Source organism: Carettochelys insculpta, chromosome 6 (assembly GCF_033958435.1).
Source record: "Carettochelys insculpta isolate YL-2023 chromosome 6, ASM3395843v1, whole genome shotgun sequence".
NCBI lineage: Eukaryota > Metazoa > Chordata > Testudines > Carettochelyidae > Carettochelys > Carettochelys insculpta.
In genome coordinates, this window is record NC_134142.1 from 24,455,836 (window position 1) to 24,478,843 (window position 23,008).

At 44.5% G+C, this 23,008-nt stretch overlaps 1 protein-coding gene across 1 annotated transcript in view; it reads left to right on the top strand.

Moving 5' to 3' along the window:
- The window catches only part of BEGAIN (brain enriched guanylate kinase associated), a 261,465-nt gene that overhangs the window by 123,114 nt on the left and 115,343 nt on the right, over positions 1–23,008 (top strand). Inside the window, exon 6 of the mRNA XM_074996506.1 lies at positions 14,209–14,370. Within this exon, the coding sequence (XP_074852607.1) occupies positions 14,209–14,370 (162 nt within the window). The remainder of the gene's footprint in view (positions 1–14,208; positions 14,371–23,008) is intronic.

Genomic DNA, 23,008 nt, shown 5'->3' on the forward strand with positions numbered 1-23,008 from the left:
GGACTGACTTGCTGCCCAGCCCCACTGACCACTAGAAAATTTACAGGTTTCCTGAAATGCTCATGGATGATTGTAGCCTGAGCACCTTTACCAATCCTTTTGGCTCCTGTGCAGATTTCTGAAGGTGTTCTTTCCCCAAGGGACCACTGAGGTTCCTGTTAGCATGGCACTGACACCTGGAGCACAGTCACCCTGATAGGTGGGACTGACAGCTCCCTGGCCTACTGCCCTGCCCAGTGAAAGGTGTTCTTTTCACAGGGGACTGGTGATTTTCAACAGGGGAAGAGAGACGAAGCACTAGAAAGCAAGGCACTCTCCTTCCTTCTGTTCTTCTTCTGAGCGATGCTAACCACTGGACCCCAATGCCCTCTTTTTGTGTCCCCAGTTTTCCTCATTTCTTTCTAAAAAATGGCCTTTTGGCATCAAAGGGAGGGAAATAAGGGCAATGCAGTCTGGGAAGATGACGGTGGGTGCTATCAGGGCACATTTGGTTAAAAGGTCTGCGATGCAGACAACTCAAATCTCTCATTGGGGAAAGAGACTTCTGAAAAGTGGCTGTTTGCTTTGAGGGCAATTCAGTGTGGGAAAATGACATCACAGTTCCAAAACCACCTGTGGGGAATTTTTTCCTAGAATGCCCCAGTGAAAAAAAACCCAGCACGCAACAGGGTTCAGGGAACCGTGGGATAGGTTCCCACAATGCACTGCTGCAACAGTTGAACTATGTTGATTAGTGGGGACACACTAAGTCAACTTTGTGGTCAGGTGCGGACACTCAACTTTCATTTTACAAAATCGAGTGTTACAAATTTGACTTTGATAAATTCGACTTTATTTCGTAGTGTAGACATACCCTAAGTCTGTAACCAAGGTAATGTAAAACAAATGTAGTGCCTTTAGTCAGCTGGCTCCTCTCTTCTCAAAGGATTAGCTTCCATAGCCTTCCCCAGAAGCTGTTGGGGCAGGTCCTTTCCCCTACCTGGGCAGCCTTCTTCTTAGATGACTACATGCCTTTTGAGCCCCACCTCCACCAGGAGTATGCTCTTGAAGGGCAGTAGGGTAGGGCTGTCTGGACTCAGAGTTGTTCCTTAACCCTTTCATTCCTGCTGGGGGTTACGCGCCCTGTCATATGGGGAAAAAAGGCAAGCTGTGCTACACAGAGCTCTTCTTCAGAGCTCTTCTTCAGCTCATCTCTTCCACCAGCAGAAGCTGGTCCAATAAAAGTATTACCTCACCCCTTTGTCTCTCTAATTAGACTTCATTGGTCCTTTTTGATTTAAAGACACAAACTTCATATTTTTTGTGATACATTCATCTGTCTCAAACATACCACTTCATCTCACTCAGGTATTTAACCCTCCAAATGTTTCTTCAACAAATCTGGCTATCTTGTTATTCAGAGCTGGAGAAGCATTTTAAAGATTCCAGATACAAATCAAGTTAACAGAAATATCAAATCACTCTTCCGAGATCTGACTCAGATTTTCTATGCAGGAGAATTATATAAACTGCAGAGGTTGGCATAGCTGACAGAGCTGCTTAGGATACAGTATGAATAGTTATTTCTTCCCCATCAGCTACGCTGCATGCTGGATTGCTCGGTGTTTAGCAGACTAGAATATTCCCTGGAAAAGAGATTTGGATTTCTCACTGTTCACTATTAAATGAGTGAGTCTTGTCCTCTGCAGTTTTCAGCACACTGGAGGAAAATGGACTGCCTGGTGAAGAGCTTCATTTAGTAATTTGGGAGTTTAAATCTATTCTTGAAAGCTGTAATTTCATTCATCAGGTTTCCATTTGAGCCAATAAGAGCCTTTGGTTGCTGACCATGTATACAGAATAGAGCAGGGGTTCCCACCCCTGTGCTCTCAGCCCTACACAGGTGTGTCATAGATTTTTATTTGTTTGAAAAATTAAAGGTGAGGATGGGGAGCGGGGGGGGGGGGGCAGCTGCCTTCTGATTGGCTGTCTGTCTCACCACTCTGCCTCCTCCAGAGGTGGGACAACCAATCAGCGCTCACTCGCCTTCTCTTCCTCCCCTCTGCCTCTACACTTCCCTCCTGCAGTCACCAGTCAGGAGCAGAGGGAAGAGCTGGAGCACCCATGGAAAAACTAATGAGTGCTCCACAACCAGTGGCAGCACTGTGGTTGTCCTCCCCCACACAATCTCCCACCCACTGCAGTCAGCTGTTCAGCAGCATGCAGAGGGTGTTGAGGGGAGGGACAGAGAGAGGATGTGGCACATTTGGGGAACGTGTTGGAACAGGTCAGGAGGGAGCAGGACAGGGCAGGAAGAGGTGAGGAGTGGGGCTTTGGGGAAGTGGCAGAGACGGACAGGGCCTGGGGTGGAGCAAGGGTCAAGCATCCGCTGGGAACTCAAGAAGTCGGTGGCTCTGACTGGAATAGACACTCTGAAGCTGCGTCTACACGTGCACGCTACTTCGAAGTAGCGGCACCAACTTCGACGTTAGGCGGCGAGACGTCGAAGTCGCTAACCTCATGAGGAGATAGGAATAGCGCCCTACTTCGACGTTCAACGTCGAAGTAGGGACCGTGTAGACGATCCGCGTCCCGCAACGTCGAAATTGCTGGGTCCTCCATGGCGGCCATCAGCTGGGGGGTTGAGAGATGCTCTCTCTCCAGCCCCTGCGGGGCTCTATGGTCACCGTGGGCAGCAGCCCTTAGCCCAGGGCTTCTGGCTGCTTCTGCGGCAGCTGGGGATCTATGCTGCAGGCAGAGGGTCTGCAACCAGTTGTCAGCTCTGTGTATCTTGTGTTGTTTAGTGCAACTGTGTCTGGGAGGGGCCCTTTAAGGGAGCGGCTGGCTGTTGAGTCCGCCCTGTGACCCTGTCTGCAGCTGTGCCTGGCATCCCTATTTCGATGTGTGCTACTTTGACGTGTAGACGTTCCCTCGCTGCGCCTATTTCGATGTTGGGCTGAGCAACGTCGAAGTTGAACATCGACGTTGCCGGCCCTGGAGGACGTGTAGACGTTATTCATTGAAATAGACTATTTCGATGTTGGCTTCACGTGTAGACGTAGCCTGTATGGCCACATGAGGAACACAGCATTTCCCATCTACATTAATGACACGCACCTCACATCACAGCTGGCAGCTGAGCCTCTAAGGATTGTTTTTCACACCAAAGTTTAGCTGTTCAATTTCATATCATCTTCTCATAGGACATGTATATTGAATTCAATGTGTGGGAAAGTTCTAGGCTTCTAGAATTTATTTGGGGAGGGGGATGACAATTTCAAGGTTTCGGCAGCCATGGAGTAGCTTAAGTTACCCTCCCTTCCCCAAACAACCCCTCTATTTACCCTCATTCTCCCCTCCTGGAAAGCAGCTCCTAGTTGTCGTTCCTGCCTCTCCCCACAGGTGCAGCTGGCAGCTTGCTGGCTCCAGCAGCTGCCATGCAGGGAGAGGCCAAGTCCCACCAAGTGACTGAACTGGGCCAGCAACCCCTGGCAGAAATCTGGGGGAGCATGTGACCCTACATCCCTGTTTTGCCTCTGTGCCATGGGACATAAATCCCAATTATGCCAGGGAGTGTTAAGTTAGTGAAGGCAAAATGTGATCTAAGCTATTTTAAGTTAGGGAATCCAACATTTCTGCCCTCACAGAACTAGTCCATGATTTCTGAAGGATTCAGACAGGTATCTTTAACAGAATTTCTCTTCCTGGGTGTTATGTGACTTCTGCATTAGTTCTCTGTACTCTGGGGCACAAAGAATAAAACTAAAGGCATATCCCACCCCCCCATCCCCCAAATACTGCAATAATGATGCTGTAAAATAAGTGAACTCGCCAAGGATCTGATTAGTAGTCTTCAGGACCATAAATGCTATAGTACTTATAAATAAATGAAAGGATCTCTCGCTTTCCTTTCTGTCTCCCCTTTCATGTGACTCCTCATCTCCCTTGTGTTTGATGGTTGTTGGTATTCCAGCTTTGTGCTCTTTTGATATAGCTGGAACAACCATCAGGAACCCCTTCCATTTGTGTATGCATATCAACAGGGTCCAGATGCTATAAAACAACTTGACATCCAAATCTAGCTCTCTCAGGCATTTATTCTAAAGCATGTATATTTCCTTCCACCCACACAAACACTGACTTGTCAGCAGCTTTCCTCACATGAATGGGAAATCAGCAGGTAATTCAACAAATGCACAATACATTCTCTGATGCTCAAACCCTTTGAAAAACATAGTTCTATTAGACCTTACAAAAAAGGACCTGTGACATTTCGGGTCCAATCATCCTAGGGGAAGAAGTCTGAACGCCCAAAGAATAACCAATTGAATCAACTGAATTTACACAGAATTATTATGTGCAAAATAAGTCAGATAAGGTCAATTTCCAGTTTCCTTATGGGCTGTTTTCCCTTTTATTTTTATTTTCTCCTGGCATGGAGGCTCACGGTTATTTAGGGAGGAGACAATTTAGCTAGGATAACTTAATGTTTTCCCATTACTATAATGGCCCATCATTTGTCTCTTCCTGGGTTTACAATGCCAGGGGCTTGGAGCCGGTTGTGAAGCGGAGCTGACTGTTGCAGCACAAATGAGGTGCAGTGTTCTAGTTACGTAAATGCAGAAACCCTGTCTGCATACATCTCATAACAACTATCAAGGTCAGACCCTGACGAGCTTTCATAAAAGGCCTTACCTGGTGTATTTTAAAGGGAGGGACAGCTCAGTGGTTAGAGCATTGGCCTTGTAAACCCAGGGTTTTGAGCTCACTCCTTGAAGGGGCCTTTCAAGGTTATGGGGCAGGTTAGATTAGAAAAAAAAAATCTACCAGGGATGGTGATAGGTCCTGCTGAGAGGGCAGGGGACTGGACTCAATGACCTCTTGAAGTCTCTTTCAGCTCTATGAGATATGCGTTATCTCCATGTTTATATACACTAAAACTGCATCAACTGGTTGTACACAATTGCTTATTCTGTGGACTTCAGATCCCTTCAGCCTTGTATGGCTATACTGTCTCCATTTGGGGCTGCTTATTATTCCTGTTAGGATCGGAACTGTAGGCCTATGGGTTTTTTCCTCCTCTCAGTAGTCAGGATTTTCAGTACCTTAGTTTTCCCTTGATGTTCTGGAGTCTCCCTGTGCAGATTCATAGTTTGTGTCTCACTACCCAGGCAAGTACTTCTCCTGGTTAGTATTTTAACTCAGGAGTTGTCAAATTTAGGGTTACCATATTTGAGCTTTCAAAAAAGAGGACACCCCTAAGAGGATGTGTATCCATATCAGTATCTACCAACTCGACACAGTATTAATGGTACTAGATATACTATAACACATTGGTACAACATGAGTTGGTAGATAACTGATACAGATACACTCCTTCTCAGGGGTGTCTTCAGTTTTATGTGGTAACTCAACTCAAACTTCATTGCACCCCAACCCCCTTTTGACAACAAAAATTACCACATGACACCAGGAGAGAGGCTAGAAGCCTGCCCCTATGCAAACCCCACCGCCCCTGTAGCCTGAAAACCTCGCCTTTTGGGTTTGGACCCAAACTGTGGGGCTTGTTTGTCAGCTTTGGGCCCCAGCAAGTCTGTGCTAGTCCTGGCCATCCATTAAAATGAGCTCACAACCCACTCTGGGGTTCCCACCCACATTTTGAGAACTGCTGCACGAAACAATGGAGGCCCAGAAACAAGCCCCACAGTCACTCAGCACTCCTTCCCACTCTGAGCCTCCTCCTTTTCAACTGATGGCTAGTCATCCCAGCCAGCACTGGCAGGAGGTTGACAAGAGTTCTTGCAATGTTGTGGGGCCACAGCTAGGCTCTGCAGAAATACAGAGATATGGGGGAAAGTGCAGCCAGAATGTCAGCATGACATTCCGGAGGTGCTGGAAAAGAGGTTAGAACACTAGGCTGGTGTGCAACAGGTTTTTCCCTGCCCAAAGCCCTGGCAAATGTTGGGATGACATGAACCATACCAACAATGTGCCTGTGTTCATGTCTTTATAAAGAAGCTACTAGTTTATGTACCATTAGCTTTGCAAAAATGTCTTCCTTCCTGGCAGCTCTGCAAGCCAAACATTTGAAAATGCAACCAGCAGAAGAGTACAGAACATAGGGATGCTCCTGCATTCCCACAGAGCTTTCTGCCATGGTCTGTACACCCCTCGTCTTTTTCCCCTAAAGTAAGACAGTCTTCTGAACAGTCAAATCCCAGTTGGTAATGCATCCCTGCATTGTAGGTTCCAACTCTGTGGATGCTTCTACAGGGAAAAATTAGTATGTGCTCAGCACACATCCACAGTCAACTTGCTCCCTCCCCCAGTGCCTCCTGCCTGCCAGGATCTCCACTGTCCAATACCTCCCCTGCCTTCCCAAACCTTTCCTCCAGCTGTGAAACTGCTGTTTCGGGTTGCTCAGGACACTTTGGAAGGGAAGAGGAGAAGCAAGAACAGAGCAGGCTCAAGGGAAGAGAGAGTGAAGAGGTAGATTGGGGCAGGGACCTGGGGAAGAAGTGGAATGAAGGCGTGGCCTGGTGAAGAGTGGGGTCGAGCATTTCCCACTAGATGTGAGTTCACACGTATCTCCTGAGTGGGCTCTGAATCTTGGCTGGGAATTAACCCCCATACTCCATGCAATAGTACAACTCGCCAGATGTAGGAGAGGAGTACGGCAAAGTTTCTGTATCCCCTCCAGGGTGCCCAAAAGTCCTGGTCATATCCTCAGAAGGATCTATTCCAGAACTGGGTGGTCCAATAGCTGCAGCTCTTGGTAGTCACACTGTTCATGGACACATGTGACAGTGCTAATGGAGCTTTTCATGTCTGCTTCACATTCACAAAAGTAAATGGAGAAATGATGTATTAAATTTTGGAACAGAGCTGTTTGCCGAGAACATCATGATGACAGATCAGCAAACACATTTTTAATGAGGAAAAGTGAAAACATCTGGCAGTGAGAGGTTCCCTGTAAATAGGATACATATGAGAGTGCCGGGGGGTGGGTGCACCCTTCTGGCTGCTGTGCCCTCCTGCCGGGCTCAGTCCCAGGCAACCACCTGGCTCACCCACCCCTAGGACCGGCTCTGCCTGCTCCCAGCTGGGGATTCCACGAGGCTGCGGATTCCCACCACACCCCTGGCCGAGGACCCTGGTTCGCAGCTGCAGGGCCCAGCCATGGGGTCCACATTCCTCCCTGTTTTTGGAAAAGGTATGCAGGGCAGGCAGCCATGTTAGCAATCCCATGGCTGGGGCTGCTTGTCCCACAAAAGTTTTCCAAAAATCTGGCAACCCTACTGCCAACTCAAGAAGCCAAGCGTGTCCACACATGACTAATTTAAGAAGCGTGGCAGCCATGGGCAGCTGGTAACTTTGCCATCCCAAAACTGCCAATGCTCTGGCCAGCTGGGCTGGTTGAGGCCTCAGCACAGCTGCCCAGCCCTCCAGTTGGCTGGGAAGGATGGGTCTGTAGTGCAGCTGACTGGCTAACAGGTGCTCTAACCGGCAATGAAGAGTGGGATGCAACACCTACTGCGAGAGAGGAGGCTAAGGGGGCTGGGTGTGCTCAGGGGCTAGGGACAGTATACTGAGGTTGGCCACTGAGGCCAAGGCTAGGGCTGGCTCCATAAGGAGGGCAGTGGGGAGGAGAAGCACAAGGAGTGGGGCTATGTTTGACTTCCACAGCTGGGGGTTTATACTCCACTCATAGAAGCAACTGTATAAACAGGTAACAGGTTAATATAGTTTTGTAGTGGAAATATGGCAATGGCCTCTGGAGTTGTTGGCAAACATGGCTTTCCTTCCTTTTATTAACAGAAAATAAAAAGAAATCTTTTTTCTTGATGCATTAATGTAACAAGAGTGTAGGGGGAAAATGAGACTAGGTCTGCTAAATTATTTTCCCCACTAAATTATTTTCCATGTGTTTGCTAATTATAATAAAGAATATACCGTGCAATGAAGGCAGGTAAATGCATGCTGACAACAGTAAATAAATCCTGACTTAAAATGTAGTGATTGGCTAGCATTAAGGGGGTACGCTCTTCATGCCTCTGCAGAATGGAACTAGCTTTTTGGTCATGATTGCTTAGAAGGAAAGAAAAAAATGCAACATACCTGACGTCTGCATGAAATTCAGATTTTTTTTAGAAGTCCACCTTTGATCAAGCTTTCCCTCTTATACCTTCTTGACAGTTCTATATCAAAATTGACTGAAGCTTTTTTAATGTTGTACAGACTACTATTCAAAAAAAATCATACCCAATGAAAACTATCCACAAAGATAAATTTGTTATTATTGACACCTGATCTGTAGAGCAAGAAAATTCTATCATCAAACAGAAAGAAATAGAATTATACTAGTAAACTATGTGAGGCTACCAGTGCTCAGTAGCAAGCAGGAATGGTTTCAGAGTAGCACCCCTTATGTAGAATACAGGAAAGCATGCCAAATATTCTTCAAATTGTGAAAAAGAAAATTTGTGCCAAATTCATCCCTGAACTCCACTGATTCTTTTGGGGTTATGTAAGTCCTGAACTTGACCCATTACTACATTTCTTTGTGAAAGAAAATATTCCTCCCTTATCTAGTGTTGTTTCTGTCTCTTGCCTTTCTTCTGCTTACTGTGTTTTTTTATGGACAACTAGAACTAAGTAAAGGCTGTGTCTAATCAGAAGACAAACAAAACAAAAAGCAGTGGTCTTTACCTGACACTGGTAAGATATGTGTACAATGATTCATTCAGTCACAAATGCACAGCAATGGATATTTCTTATCCATGCCCACACACTGTGATATGTCACTGCTTTCATTCTTAACCCCAATACCAGTGATTTATAAGGCTCCAATTCAGGAAAATGACATTATTCAAGAAAACTAAGCATTTGTGTAAATCCCATCACAGTCAATAAGACTTAAGCATGCACTTAAAAGTATGTATGTTAAGCATTCTCCTGACTCAGCATAGACTTAATTGAATGCTCAAGTGCTTTCCTGAATTACAATTTTATTGGTATATTTGAGAAAATTTGGCTGCGTTTTCTGGATTTCAGCATCCCAAACATTTTTTCTGTATTTTCACCTTTTGTAAGATTTTTTTTTATTTATTTATAAACACACCCCTTTGAGACTATCATCAAATTTTAACCTGGAATGTAATATTTTATGTATTTCATGTTTCTGGAGCAAAAGCTCATATACTTTTCAAGGCTTATCAAAAACCTGTAAAAACAAACATCCCATTTAGCTATCAGGATGAGTTAAAATGGGTGTTAAATAGGAATTGTTAATTTTAATTTCTTTTAAATGGTGACATTAGAGGTAAATGTTGGACAGTTTGGTCTTTCTAATTAAAAAGGTAGTCCTTATGTTATGAGTCTAGAAATAGTGCTCTTCTTTATGCTGACCCATATTTCAGAATCATTGCTTACTAAAACAGAGTAAGCCTGGTCTTGAAAGCAGCCTATATATAAATTTATCAACTCTTTCTATTCAAGTTTACATAGTTATAGTTGCTGTGTATTCATTAGTGATCTGGAGGATGGGATGGATTGCACCCTTACCAAGTTGGCAGGTGACACTAAGCTGGGGTCAAGGGAGAGGCTGGAGGATAGGGATAGGGTCCAGAGTGACTTAGACAGATTGGAGGTTTGGGTTAAAAGAAATCTGTTGAGGTTCAACAAGAACAAGTACTAAGTCCTGCACTGATGATGGAAGAATCCCAAGTACTGCTACAAGTTGGGGAGTGACTAGCTAAGCAGCAGTTATTGCAGAAAAAGACCTGGCCCTTGCAGTGGATGAGAAGCTGGATATGAGTTAACAATGTGACCTTTTGCCAAGAAGGCTAATGGTGTATTGGGTTGCATTAGTAAGAGTATTGCAAGCAGCTCAAGGGAAGTGATTATTCCCCTCTATTTGGCACTGATAAGGCCACACCTGGAGTACTGTACCCAGTTTTAGGGCCCCCACTACAGAAGGGATGTGGACAATTTGGAGAGAGTCCAGCAGTGAGCAACAAAATTATTAAGGGCTTGATCACATGTTTTATGAGGAGAGGCTGAGAGGACTCAGCTTATTTAGGTGGTGTCTACACTCGGACTTGCTCAACACTACTTTTGTTGTTACCAGTTGCTTAATTCTCACTCCTCACACACGCTCCCCCCAAACAACAAAGTTTTGTCACAACAAGTGCATGTAAGAACGCTCCTTTGTCAGCCAGAACACTCTCCTGCCGAGAAAGAGGAACATGCTTGTTGGAGGTGGAAGTATTGTGTCAACCAAACTGCTGACAAACAACGTCTCCCATGCTGATTTTTAGTGACAGGGCTATTTCACTAAAAGCGTGGTGAAGCACTGGAACAGGTTATGTGGGCGGTTGGAATCTCCATCCCTAGAGGTTTTAAGGCCAGGCTCCACAAAGCCCTGCTTGAGACTGATCCTCTTTTGAGCAGGGAGTCAGAGCTGTCCCATCCATGGGATGCTTCAAAGAAACCATCCTGGTCCCTGTGCTTTGGGGGGTCCATGGGAACCAGGGCAGCCTGGGAGACTAGCAGGTGGCCTGGTTCTGGCAGCAGGGGTGGGACCCACCCCTGCACTCCCCAACAGCACTGGGAAGTGGAGAAACCCAGCCTCAGTGCACTCCACTCTGCCAGCTCCCAGATGCAGCGCTTGGGGGAGGGGGTTTACAGAGAGGGGTGTAAACACCTCTCCCCTACACACACACACTCTCCAGTGACAGTGAGAAGTAAAGCAACACATCTGGGAGCTAGCAGAGCAGAGCAGGCTGGGGCCAGGTCCCTCCGCTTCCCACTGCCAATGAGTGCAGGGGCAGATTCAACCTTCTAATCCCCCAGGCCACGTTGCTCAGAAGGTGGAGTTAGGGGAGAAGAGGCGGAATGGGGTGGAGCAGGGGCAGAGCAAGGGTGGGGCAGGGAGGAGGCAGAGCAGGGGTGAGAAGAGGTGGGGCAAGAGCCAGCCTGGGGTGGAAGGAAGGTTGTCCCAGGCCCCTCCCCCACTACAGACAGCCCTGAAGGAAGTTGGACTAGATGACTTACTGAGATTTCTTCCAGCCCTAATCTACAATTCTATGGTCCTGAGTCAGCAGAGCATTCAAGCATGTACTTATCTTTAAGCAAGTGCATAACCCACCCCTGTCTGGCAAAGCATGTAAGCTCCTATACCTTCCGAGGTGACTTCCTGGGGAATAAAGCATGTGCCTAAAAATTAAGTACGTTTGTGCATGTGTTGCTGAACTGGGTCTACAAGCAACAAATGGTTCTGCGTTTAAACCAGTGTTCCTGATTCTTCTCCTTTCTTCTTCCCCGTGCTCGTAGAATAATGTATTATACTAATATTCCTATGGCCAATTATAAGTGTATGCATATTTCTAAAGATACTTCTCTATAAACAACTACTATGGACCTGTTCCAAAATGTGTTGGAGTCCATGGAAAGATTCATTATGCACTTTAAATCCAGCCCTATATTCAGTTTATAGTTCCTTCAAGATACTGATTCATCCTTTTGGAAGAAGAGGAAAAATAGAACTGTGGGTGATTGTGTTAAGACAAGAAATGCTGCCTGAATTAGGATATCTTATTTTTAAAAGAGTGTAATTACTACTGGTAAGCCAAGTACAACTGTAATCATGCAAAAAATGTAATAAAAATAGAACACCATGTTGGCAAAACATTAGGCTATTTCCAAGATCTAGGTTACTCATTTACAGTAAGAATGAATTTTAACACTTTTTCCTTAAATATATCTAAGTTCTTTTTGTAACAAAAAAAAAGACACACTGATGAGAGACAGCATGTTAAAGCCAAGTCATATAAATGCAGTATTGCTATCTCACAATTTTATCTTCACCCCAGCAATTCTCAGGTGGATTTTGCCTGTCTCATGAAAACATGATGTCCAAGTCTACACTAGCCCCTTCCTTTCAGAAGGAGCATGCTAATGAGCGTGTTGGGATGATACTAATGAGGCGCTACCATGAATATGCAGCATCTTGTTACATAATGGAGGTTGCACGTGACTTGAAAGAGCCCCATTTGAATTGCTCACCGCCCATGTAGATGGGGGCCTTTCGAAAGGACACCCCAGGCTTCAAAAGCCCCTTCTTCCTAAAACCAAATAGGAAAAAGGGACTTTCAAAGTTGGGGGGGGTCCTTTTGAAAGACCCCCATCTACATGGCCAGCACTCAATTCAAACGCAGCGCTTTCAAATTGTGCATGGCCACCAGTATGTTAATGAGGTACTGCATATTCATGGTAGCTCCTCATTAGCATCTTCCTAACTCATTCATTACCATGCCCCTTGCAAAAGGAGGGGGCTAGTGTAGACATAGCCAAAGAGAGGCAACAACTCATGACTTTCCTTTGATTCACTACGGCCGCCATCTCCTATTACTGTCAATGAGGCTGGAGAGGGCCATCTTTCCCCACTGTCTACCTGTTTGTGGAAGTGAAACTGCACTTAATAAAGATGTCCCCTCCCACTGATTTTAGGGACAATGAAGACACACCAGGCAAAAGGACTGCCACTCGGTTCAGAGGGGCTTGGCAGGATGGACACAGTGTAAGGAGTAGCACAGATACTGTGACAGGTGAATGGAACAAGTGAAAGGGATTAGGCAAGGGGGGAGCAGGAGGCAATTTAGGCATTAGAGGGGAATGGGTTTCAGGGGATGTGAAGGGCAGGAGGGAGGAGTAGAGCTTGGGGGGTGAGTATCCAGAGCAATGGCAGGCAGAAGTGCTGTACAGCCTTTCGCAAAGAAGTAATAGGGAGAAGATTCAGGGAATTACGGCCTCGTGAAAGCTGATGCAGTCCCCCAGTTCACTTAAACACCATGCCACCTGTATGAGCATGATTCGCAAAGTGATCACTCTGTATCTGACTTATTAGTCCCCATCCTCAAGTAAACCAGCACGAATGACCCTTTCAAAAGACAAGCCTGGAAGCTTAAATTCATAGCTTTGCTGGACACTGCAAATCATGGCCTGAGCAGACACTGGATTTATCACTTATTAGAACAGTCTCCAACCCAGTAACTAGCCTCCTCCCTTCCCTCCCTTTCCAGCCCCTCCTTTCCTTACCGCCATATGACTGGGAGGTTGTTCATGGGCCACTTAACCTTGAATAGTGCCTTGAAATATGAGTTAACTACTTACGCTAAACAATCTGACCCTAAGCGGAGTTCTGTGTTAACTCAAAATCTGCTCTCTCTCTCCCACCAGCAGAAGTTGGTCCAGTAAAAGATACTACCTCACTCATCTTGTCTCTCTACTGAGACATCATCATTTACGAGTGCCTGATGTAAAGCTCTTTAGTATGTGTATCTGTAACTCACTAACCCCACAAATCAGCCAGTTCTATGTGTGAGCATGATTTGTGTTGTCTCCATTAGGTCAGTTGGTCTCAAGCCAGACCATTTTTTTTTAATCAAAGGAAATAAGCTAGGAGAGGGATTGAGAGTGGATAGTAGTTTCCTACCATAGGGGTGAGGAGTGAGTGAGTGGAGTCTCCATCTGAGATGCATTTTTGCGTGCATTTAAGGCTGACTTTTTCACCTAAAATCATCTCAGATACATTACAATTGTAGTTAGGGATTCCAACTTTTTATTAACCACAAGAAGTCCTTATGCTCCAAAATATCTGTTAGTCCATTAAGTGTGACAGGACTTCTTGTTGTTTTTGAAGATATAGACAAACTCAGCTACCTCTCTGACAACTTTTTATTGTGACCTTATTTTGCTGTACACTCTTCAGACACAGTAAAAGACAGTCCCTGACTTGAAGAGTTGATAAGCTAAACAGACCAACCAGATTATTAAATATTATGTTACAGATGGGGAATAGAGGCTGTTTGTACATAACAGTACATAAAACATTTTAGACCATTTCAGAATTAAAGAGGGCACATAAACTCAAAATCTGCTTTTCAGTGTACTCTCAAATGTATTATATTTTGAAGACGCTTCCACAAAGTTTCCTATGATGGCATGACTAAAGATGGGTATCCTAGGAAGGCTGGATGGAGAAATACTGTCAACATGGTCATTTTAAATAAAATAACAAACATTAGTAAATGGATAAATACTGTTCTCTTTCTCACTATAAAGCCATTTTTGGGGAATTATGGATAATGAGGCCACTTGAAAAGAGTGGATCATTACAAATTGTTCCAGAACTTCTAAATGCTATAGCTCCAGTGTTTGTTCTTCCAGTACGTTGCAAGAACAGAAGGGGGAATTACGGAAGCGCCTGTCCTACACTACCCACAAATTGGAAATGCTTGAAACAGAATTTGATTCTACACGCCAGTATCTTGAAATTGAACTGAGGCGTGCTCAGGAAGAACTTGAAAAAGTAACCGAAAAATTGAGAAGGTGAGTAATTTTTTTAAATAAATAAATTGCTCTCAGAATATGCAAACTACCGTACTTAATGTATAGATATTCATTCCATTAATTATCTAATATGTTTATAGTACACATCAAACACACATATACTTGTTACATACCACACACACACACACACACAGATTAAATAAATGGATAGATAGACAGATAGATGTCGATGTGTGTTACACATAGATATTTATTAGCAGAAGTACCCGGAATTGCACAGGTCCTTCTTTATTTATATATTTATTTATGTAGTTATTTTTGTAAAAACTGGGGGGATGAAGGAGTCAGGGCACAGTGTGCAGGAATCAAGGCAAGGGATTGGGAGGTATGGGGGTGCTGAGGGCAGGGGGTGGCTATGCCGGAGTTAGAGCTAGGGTTAAGGGTTAGGGAGTCAGGACAGGGGGTGGGGCCTCAAGACAGGCAATGTGGGGATGCAAGAGTGAGGATTTGGGGTGAGGAGGAGCTCAGGGCAGAAAGCTAGAAGATGTGAGGGCGTAAGGCAGGAGGTGAACAGCTCAGGGCAAGGGATTAGGAGGTGGGAAGCTCAGCACAGGGGGCTGGGAGGTGGGGCGCTTACCAGGGCCACCCATGGTGGTGAAAGTGGCACTGCTCTGGCGGTGGCTCCTCCCAGTGGGGTTGGGGCTGTGTTGACTGGCCCTGGCCAAGAGCTTCTCCCTGGGGAGCCAGGCTTGCCCTGCCCTGCCCTGCCCTGCCCTGCCCTGCCCTGATGGCGGTACTCCTCAGAGGGGCCATAGCAGTGGTGACTGTGCTGCCCAGCCCCTCTGGAAGAACTGCCACCAAGGCAGCACACCCCAGCCCCTGAAAGGAGCTGCCAGTAGGGCAGTGCAGTTATGGTCCCCCTGGAGAAGCCATCCCCTCCAACCTCCCACCCCATGTCCTGATTCCCGCTCCTCTCTCCCACAGCCACACCCCCACCCTTTGTCCGGCACTGAGGGCTTAGGAGGAGGGGTTTGGCCTGAGGTTTTGGGGTACCGGGGCCACTTACCCAAGCTGGTGGCCGGCAACAGGCAGAGCACTGGCACTCACGGATGTTGCCACAGCCTTGTGGTCACTCTGCCTTATAAATGGCCCCCACACTCGCTGCCCCCTTGTGAGCATTGCAGACCATACCTGTCCCTCCTATCAGATCCTTCCCTTTCTGTCTTATGGAAAACAGTCAGATCCCAAGCACATCCCATTGTCCTGGAACAACCAAACCCTCGCTTTGCTTTAAGTTAGTATAGGAGGAAGCTGCATACCAAATGTGGTGATCCGAGCTCCTACCACTTAGGAGGAGTTGTTGAACAAATGGACCCACAGATGGACAGACAGAAAGATGCATGTTTCTAAAACATAGAGCAAGAAGATGCAGAGTATGTTACAAATTCATGTGTGCATATAGAGCCAGCTGCAGGGTCCTTCGCTGGGGGGCAGGGAAACCTGCAGCTCCATGGCTGGAGCAGAGCCTGCTGCAGGGTCCCCAGCCTGGGGGCAGGGAGACCCACAGCCCCACGGCTGGAAGCTGGCTGGGCAGTGCCCAGATGGCAGAGTCAGCCTTTGGGTCCCCGCCTGTGGGGGCAGGGAGACCCCAGAGGCCCATGGCTGGAGCCTTCTCCCTCCCTTCCCAGAGCTGCATGGCCGACAGCCACGCAGCTGGAGGAAGGCTCTTAGCCAGGTTCCTGGGTCCCCACTTGCAGGTCCTGCAAGAGACGGGGAGCTGGGGACCAAGTGGCGGACAGTAGTTTCCCAGGTCCCGCAAGCCATGGAGAGACTGGAACCAGGCAGTCCCAGTTCCCAACTTCCTGCCACTCTGGGAACCAGGAAAATGAGCAGCTCTGGTGGGCTGGTCAGTTTCCTGGCTCCTGCAAGCCCAAGGAAGCCAGAAACCAGGCTGCAGCCTGGTTCCCGCCTCCCCTCGACTTGCGTGAAAATTCAAATTACACAGGGATTGCAGGAACACAGCCCCTGCGTAACTCAAAGGTTTACTGTATTTTAAACAATAGATAGCCAAATTTTGTTGATTAAGTCTAGTGTAAATGTATTGATATTAGCTGAATTTCTGCATTTACACTAGTAGAAGACCAGAATTAGGTCCTGATTTTCAAAGCAGAGGAAAGTTTATGTTCAATGTACAGACTCTTATGAAGTTTCATATCATGGTGTGGTAAAACATTCATGTCCAAAATGTAGGAAATGAAACACAAAGCATTCTATTTTAAAATAATACAAATTATGCAGAAAGAAGGCATAGAGCTGTTCTAAATTGAGGGCCCAATTACTAATAAATAATAATAATAATAACAATGTATTCCTCATCCATTTAAAGGGGAGCAAGCTCTGGCTTTGAGCATGTACATGACTTTCAACATTGTTACTTTTGAAAAACTCTGAACCAAAACATTAATTTATCTATGCAAAAAAATGCAGTTGAGCTTTTCCTGGAAGCAGTGTCATTATGTAGGAAAATGGACAATGCATCACAAATGTACATTTCTAACAGAAATATTCCACAACATTTCTTGATAGGACTAATAGCATTAATTTAAATGAGCACAGGTAATTATTATAAAGAATTTTCTGGAGATTGAATTTTAAGATCCCATCACAGGAAATCATGTTAGCATATGGTAAAAATTCATACACATGATTTCCTGAATCAAGACCTAAATCTGAGATACAGCACATAGCACTTTACATGTTTTTAGTATCTACAGGTTTCTACGTGGGAAGTCAGCTGTCTGCTCTTCTTGTCTGTCTACAGCATGTTTTTCTCTCTCTCTCTCCTATTACTTTATTAACATCAGAGCAGTTCCAGCTAACTCCATTCTCAGTACAGCTTTCTTCAAATCCTTTCACATTGTTTTCCAGTAACTTGCAATGTTAACCATCTGTCTGACTTTACATTGAACTACTTTTTCTGAAGAAGTACATTTTGTAGGGCAAGTGAATGGTTCAGGTAGACAATAGCGACTATTTGGTGCTTTCTGGAGTTTTACTTCAGGCAAATCCTGCTTCAAATTAAATATTTCAGTCATCTTATAAAAAGCACAAAAAACATGTGTATCCAGGCTGGTAATTAATCTGAGATAATATCTTTCTATGTGAATTTTAAAAGATCATACAGGTAACTCAATTCACCGTCCTTGAAACATTTATCGGAACATGCCTCTGCATTTAAGAATTGTAACTATCTTCTGCCGTAAAACCTGCTTCACATTTGCCCTCTGGAAAATGAACAATAAACCTTGCGTCAGGTCTATACAGCTTCTTCTGTAGCATCTCTGCTTATTTATAATATATATTTGGATCTCAGAAGGCACCAGGGACCTTATAAAAAGGCTAATCATGGAAGTTTTATGACAGTAAAAATTACAATATCAGGTGTGTAGACCGGTTGTTGATATATCTCGGGCTGACTTTCTGAAGTGCTGAGCAGTGTTCCCTCTAACTTCTTCCATCCGTGGATGGAATCATTTTTGTTATGTGCACTGAGGCAAGTACAGATGTGCACCACCATAGAAACACATCCTGCCAGCTGTGGGCACTCTGCTAATCAGCCAAGCAGCACCTGAATCTCTCCTGGGTGGCCAGCCAAGCACTCAGCTTACAGGGAACATTGGTGAGCACCCAGCACTCCATTTCAAGTCAATGAACCAGATCTGATGCCTGTTGAAATCAGTGAAAGACTACTGTTGATATGGATGAGGTTCAGTAGATGCTGTTGATATTCATAACCTCTGAAAATCACAAGGTGTTTCATTTATTGCTAAGAACATTATCAATGGAAAGTACTAAATCAAATGAATATAATGTTTTTCTAATACTCTACTTGTTAGCTTTTGTTGTATTATGAAGAAAATTTATGCAAAAAAACTTGTATTCCAGGCAGGTGATTTTTCCTCCGAAGACTTATCATGTGGGAAGCCCAAAATATTTTACAAGGTGAGCTTTAAAAATTGTTTCTATTGGGACTAGTGAAACCATAAAAAATAAGGCAAGATAAACACCTAGAAATCCCCAAACTGGAAAAAAAGATAAACATTTGAAACAAAAATATGATCCCAGAGTGTCAACAACATGTAAAAATAAGCATGAGCAATATTATAACACCAAGAAGAATTTGTCTCCTGCATTGTTCATTTCAAAAGAAAGAGAAAGGTAAATGCAAACAACTGTATTAGATAAGCAGAGAGTAACATGATCCCACTTGTACAGTAAAACACATTAAAGTCATTAAACTTGTACTGCTGCTCTGAGCAGGATTCTCCCTAAAGGCTTTAAGGACCATTATCTGTTGCTTTCCTACTCCGTTCTGAAAGCCTCCTAACCCTCTGTAATTTAATCTACAGTTATGCCAAAGCAAACTGTCTGTTTTGTTTGTTTTAAACCCAACTATCGCCTGTTTAGGGAGGGCACACTAAGATAACTTGACAGCCTATTGTTCTGTAAAGGATTAGGCTTTTCAAGGCACACATGTTCACCTAGCCTGCCCCCAAATGATTTCAATGGTAAAACTTCCATTGACATCAAAGAAAGCGGAGTTTGGCCAATGCTGAATGATTTTGAAATTTCCACCCTTCAGACCCACTGATGGGAGGGGATAGGGGAGAGTAAGGGGGCAGTTGCTATTTCAGTGGGGTCTGGAGCACCGGCTGCTACCACTGTTACTGTGACAACAGCGGTAGCACCAGCTCCGGCACCCTTTGAAACACCACATCAGTGCAGCTGCACCTCTCCACTAGGCTCTGAAGAAATGTGGGGGGCGGGGTCGTAGCACTGCGATCTGAGCAGCACCAAGGGCTGACTGCCCTTGGCCATGTCCCTTTCACCTGTGGCCTTGCTCCTTCCAGGGTGCAGAGATGCCGCCCCCCCGCAACCCCTCTAGTCCCAGGGCCTGCGGTGGCTGTCGGCCCTGCTGCCACCCTTAAACCGTAATTCTGCTTTGAAGAGTGGCTGAAGTGGCATTGTGGGGCTCCATGTGCCTCACAATGACTTCCATATTATAGAATCACAGCAGTGTACAGATTTTGAGGAGTCATCAAATCCAGCCCCCTGTGGTGTTGCAGGACCAAGTAAACCTAGACCGTGCCTGAGAGGCATTTGTACAAGTTGTTTCTAAAAGTTTCCAGTGCTGGGAACTCCACACCCTCTTTTCAGATCCTATTTCACAGCTTAATGCCCATGTATTTAAAAAGTTTTTCCTACTATCTAACCTGTGTTCACTGTTTAAAAGTGTGTTCATTTAAGAGTAAAGAAACCCCACAGTGTTTGATAGGAAGTCCTGAAAACTCAACCAAAACTTAAAGGGCCCTGCTGAAGTCATCCCTTATATTGTACCTGAAAGAATAATAAAGGCTTTGCTGGTCAAATTGGACCCCTACCTGTGCCTGTGCAAATCTGCCATTTTCAGATTATGCCTTCAGTAACAAATGTACAAAACCCATTGCTTCCGGTTGGAATTTATATACACACACACACACTCTAAATTCCAACTGCAAGAGACCTCAGTAGGTCGTTGAGTCCAACTCTCTGCTGAAAGCAAGACGAAGCTCAGCTAAATCTTCCCAGCCAGGGCTTTGTCAAGGCTGGGCTTAAAGATCTCTCGGGAAGGAGATTCTATCACCTTCTTAGGTAACCCATTCCAGAGCTTCACCACTCTCTCAGTGAAATATTTTCTTCTAATATCCAACCTAGACCTCCCCCACTGCAACTTGAGACCATTGCTCCTCATTCTATCATCTGTCCCACTGAGAACAGCCTCTCTCCATTCTCTTTGGAACCCGCCATTAGGTAGTTGAAGGCTGATATCAAATCCCACCTCACTCTACTCTTCTGTAGACTAAATAAGCCCAAATCCCTCAGCCTCTCCTCGTATGTCATGTGCTCCGGCCCCCAAGCATTTTGTGGCCCTCCACTGGACTCTCTCCAATGCGTCCATATCCTTTCTATAATGGATTGGGGAGCAGATCTGGATGCAATACTCCAGATGCAGCCTCACCAGTGCCATATAACGGGGAATAATCACTTCCTTAGGTCTGCTGGCAGTGCTCCTACGAATGCACTCCAGCATGCTGTTAGCCTTCTTGGCTACAAGGGCACAGTGTTAACTCAAATCCAGCTTCTCATCAACTGCAATCCACAGTTCCTTTTCTGCAGAACTGCTGCTTAGCCAGTCAGTTTCCAGCCTGTGAAAGAGCTTGGGATTCCTCTGCCCTAAGTGCAGGACTCTGTACTTATCCTTGTTGAACCTCATCAGATTTCTTTTGACCTAATCCTCCAATTTATATAGATTTCCCTGCACCCTATCCCTACCCTCCAATGTATCAACCTCTCCCTCTATTTTTGTGTCATCCACAAATTTGCTGAAGCTGCTATTCATCTCTCCATCCAGTGTATTAATAAAGATGTTAAAAAAACCCAGGCCACAGAACTACCCAATGGGGTACTCCACTTGATACCAAATATAGAGCCATTGATCACTACCTGTTGAGCCCAATGATCTAGCCAGCTTTCTATCCACCTTATAGTCCATTTATCTAGTCCATACTTCTTTAATTTACTGGCAAGGATACTGTGGGAGATAGTATCAAAAGCTTTGCTAAAGTCAATACATATTACAGTATTATATTCTATATTAGATGTTGAATTCTGTTGATGCACAGGGAGTACAATCCACTTAAATGTCTGCATTTAAGTGGCTTTTTACAGAGGGATGGACTTCAGGATATATTTAAATGGGTTCATAAACGGAGTCCTCACAGCTGTGTTAGCTCCATAGTGCTAGTGGGAGAAAAAGCATCTTACAGTTGCAAGAAACAAGACAAAGTAAAGTCACTCTTCAAAGCAGAACTGCTATCTAGGTGAAATTCCCTTCTATGCAGAGGATCAGCAGCACAAGGCCAAAGCATTTTGGGGTCTCAGTGCACAGGCTTTGTATGAGCTCTCTGCACAGAGGTAAATTTTACCCTTGAAATGGAAGGTATTTTCTAGCACAATAGCTCACATAGATATTTAATAGTAGCAATGATCAGAATTTTTTTTCTTAGACACTGAGAAATGTGTGCTTACCTTAAAGCACATGAGCAGTTGCATTGCCCATGTGCACACATACAGAGAACAGGGGTATTGTAGAATTTGAATTTACTACAGGATACAGAGGAAGCACCAAAATATAATAAATGAACAGGGTAACATCAACTAATTCATTCCTTGTAAAAGGCAGTTCGTAGCTCAGTCAACCCAATTGCTGCTGAAAATAGAAGGCTGACTTTTTACAATTTGTAAGTCTCACCACTTCAAAATTCAGTCCAGATGAATGCATTTTCTACAAGTGGGGTTCTGTTACCATTTGTTCATTTGCTCATTGCAACTCAGATTAATTCTCCCTACTCCTGCTTTATTTTCAAAGGTACTGCCAAAAGATTTCATTTACTTTTATTGTATATTTCTTTCCTTTCATACATTTAATGCTTTCCTCCATATATTTCTGAATCCATTTCCCCCTCCCCATTCACAGTACTGACACTTCTTTTGAACCTGTGGGTCTTTTATTTCTCCAGTTTGGGTTTTCTGTGTAAGTGTGTTTATCTACTTTATTTTGATTACCTTTGCATACAGGTCTCAATAGAAACACTTTCTGAAGCTCTGCTCCTTCTATATTGTGGAGACTTTTTCATAGAAACATATGGCTGGAAGAGACCTTGAGAGGCCATCTAGTCCAGCCCTCTTCTCTGAGGCAGGACCAAGTTACCTACCTTACCCTGACAGGTGTGTGTCTACCCTCTTCTTAAAAACCTCCAATGAGGGGGATTCCATAACCACTTTTAGAAGCTTACTCCAGTGTTTATCCTTATGGATACAAAATTTTAGCTCAGATATTTGGAAAATCTCTTTTGATGATGATTAAACCAATCACTTCTTGTGCTACCTTCTGTGAACATAAGGACCATATGTGAGGACTGGTATTAAGTTCCTCTTCCCATCTTTTTCTCAAAACCAAACATGCCCAGTATTTTTTTTTTCATTTCTGTATCAGTCAGGCTTTCTAAACTTTTTATTATTTTTGAATCTCTTCCACTTCCTCCAATTTGTCTCCATCTTTTCTTAATTGTGGTGCTCAGAACTGGACACATTCTACAGCTGAGACATCACCAATGTTAAACAGAGCAGAACAATGATTTCCTGTTTCTTACATACACCCCAGAATTATATTGGCCTTTTGTCACAGTTTCATCACAGTTTTTACTCCTAAGCAATTTGTGATCCATTGTAACCCCAGATACTTTCTAGCAGCAATACTGCCTACCTAATTCTCCCCATTGTTGTAGTTGTGCATTTGACTTTTCCTTCCTAAGTGCAGTAATTCTGCACCTTACTGAATTTCATCTTATTGATTTCAGACTAGTTCTCACCGGTTGTTTGGAATTCTAATCCTGTCCTGCAAAGTGCTTGAAACCACCTCCAGCTTGGTATCATTCATAGATTTTATTAGCATAATCTCCTTTTCATTATCCAAGACATGAGTTAAAATATTGACTAGTACCAGATCAAGGACAGACTTCTGCAAGCCTACAGCAGGACACATCTCACCCAGTTTAATAATTACTCTGGTCTTACA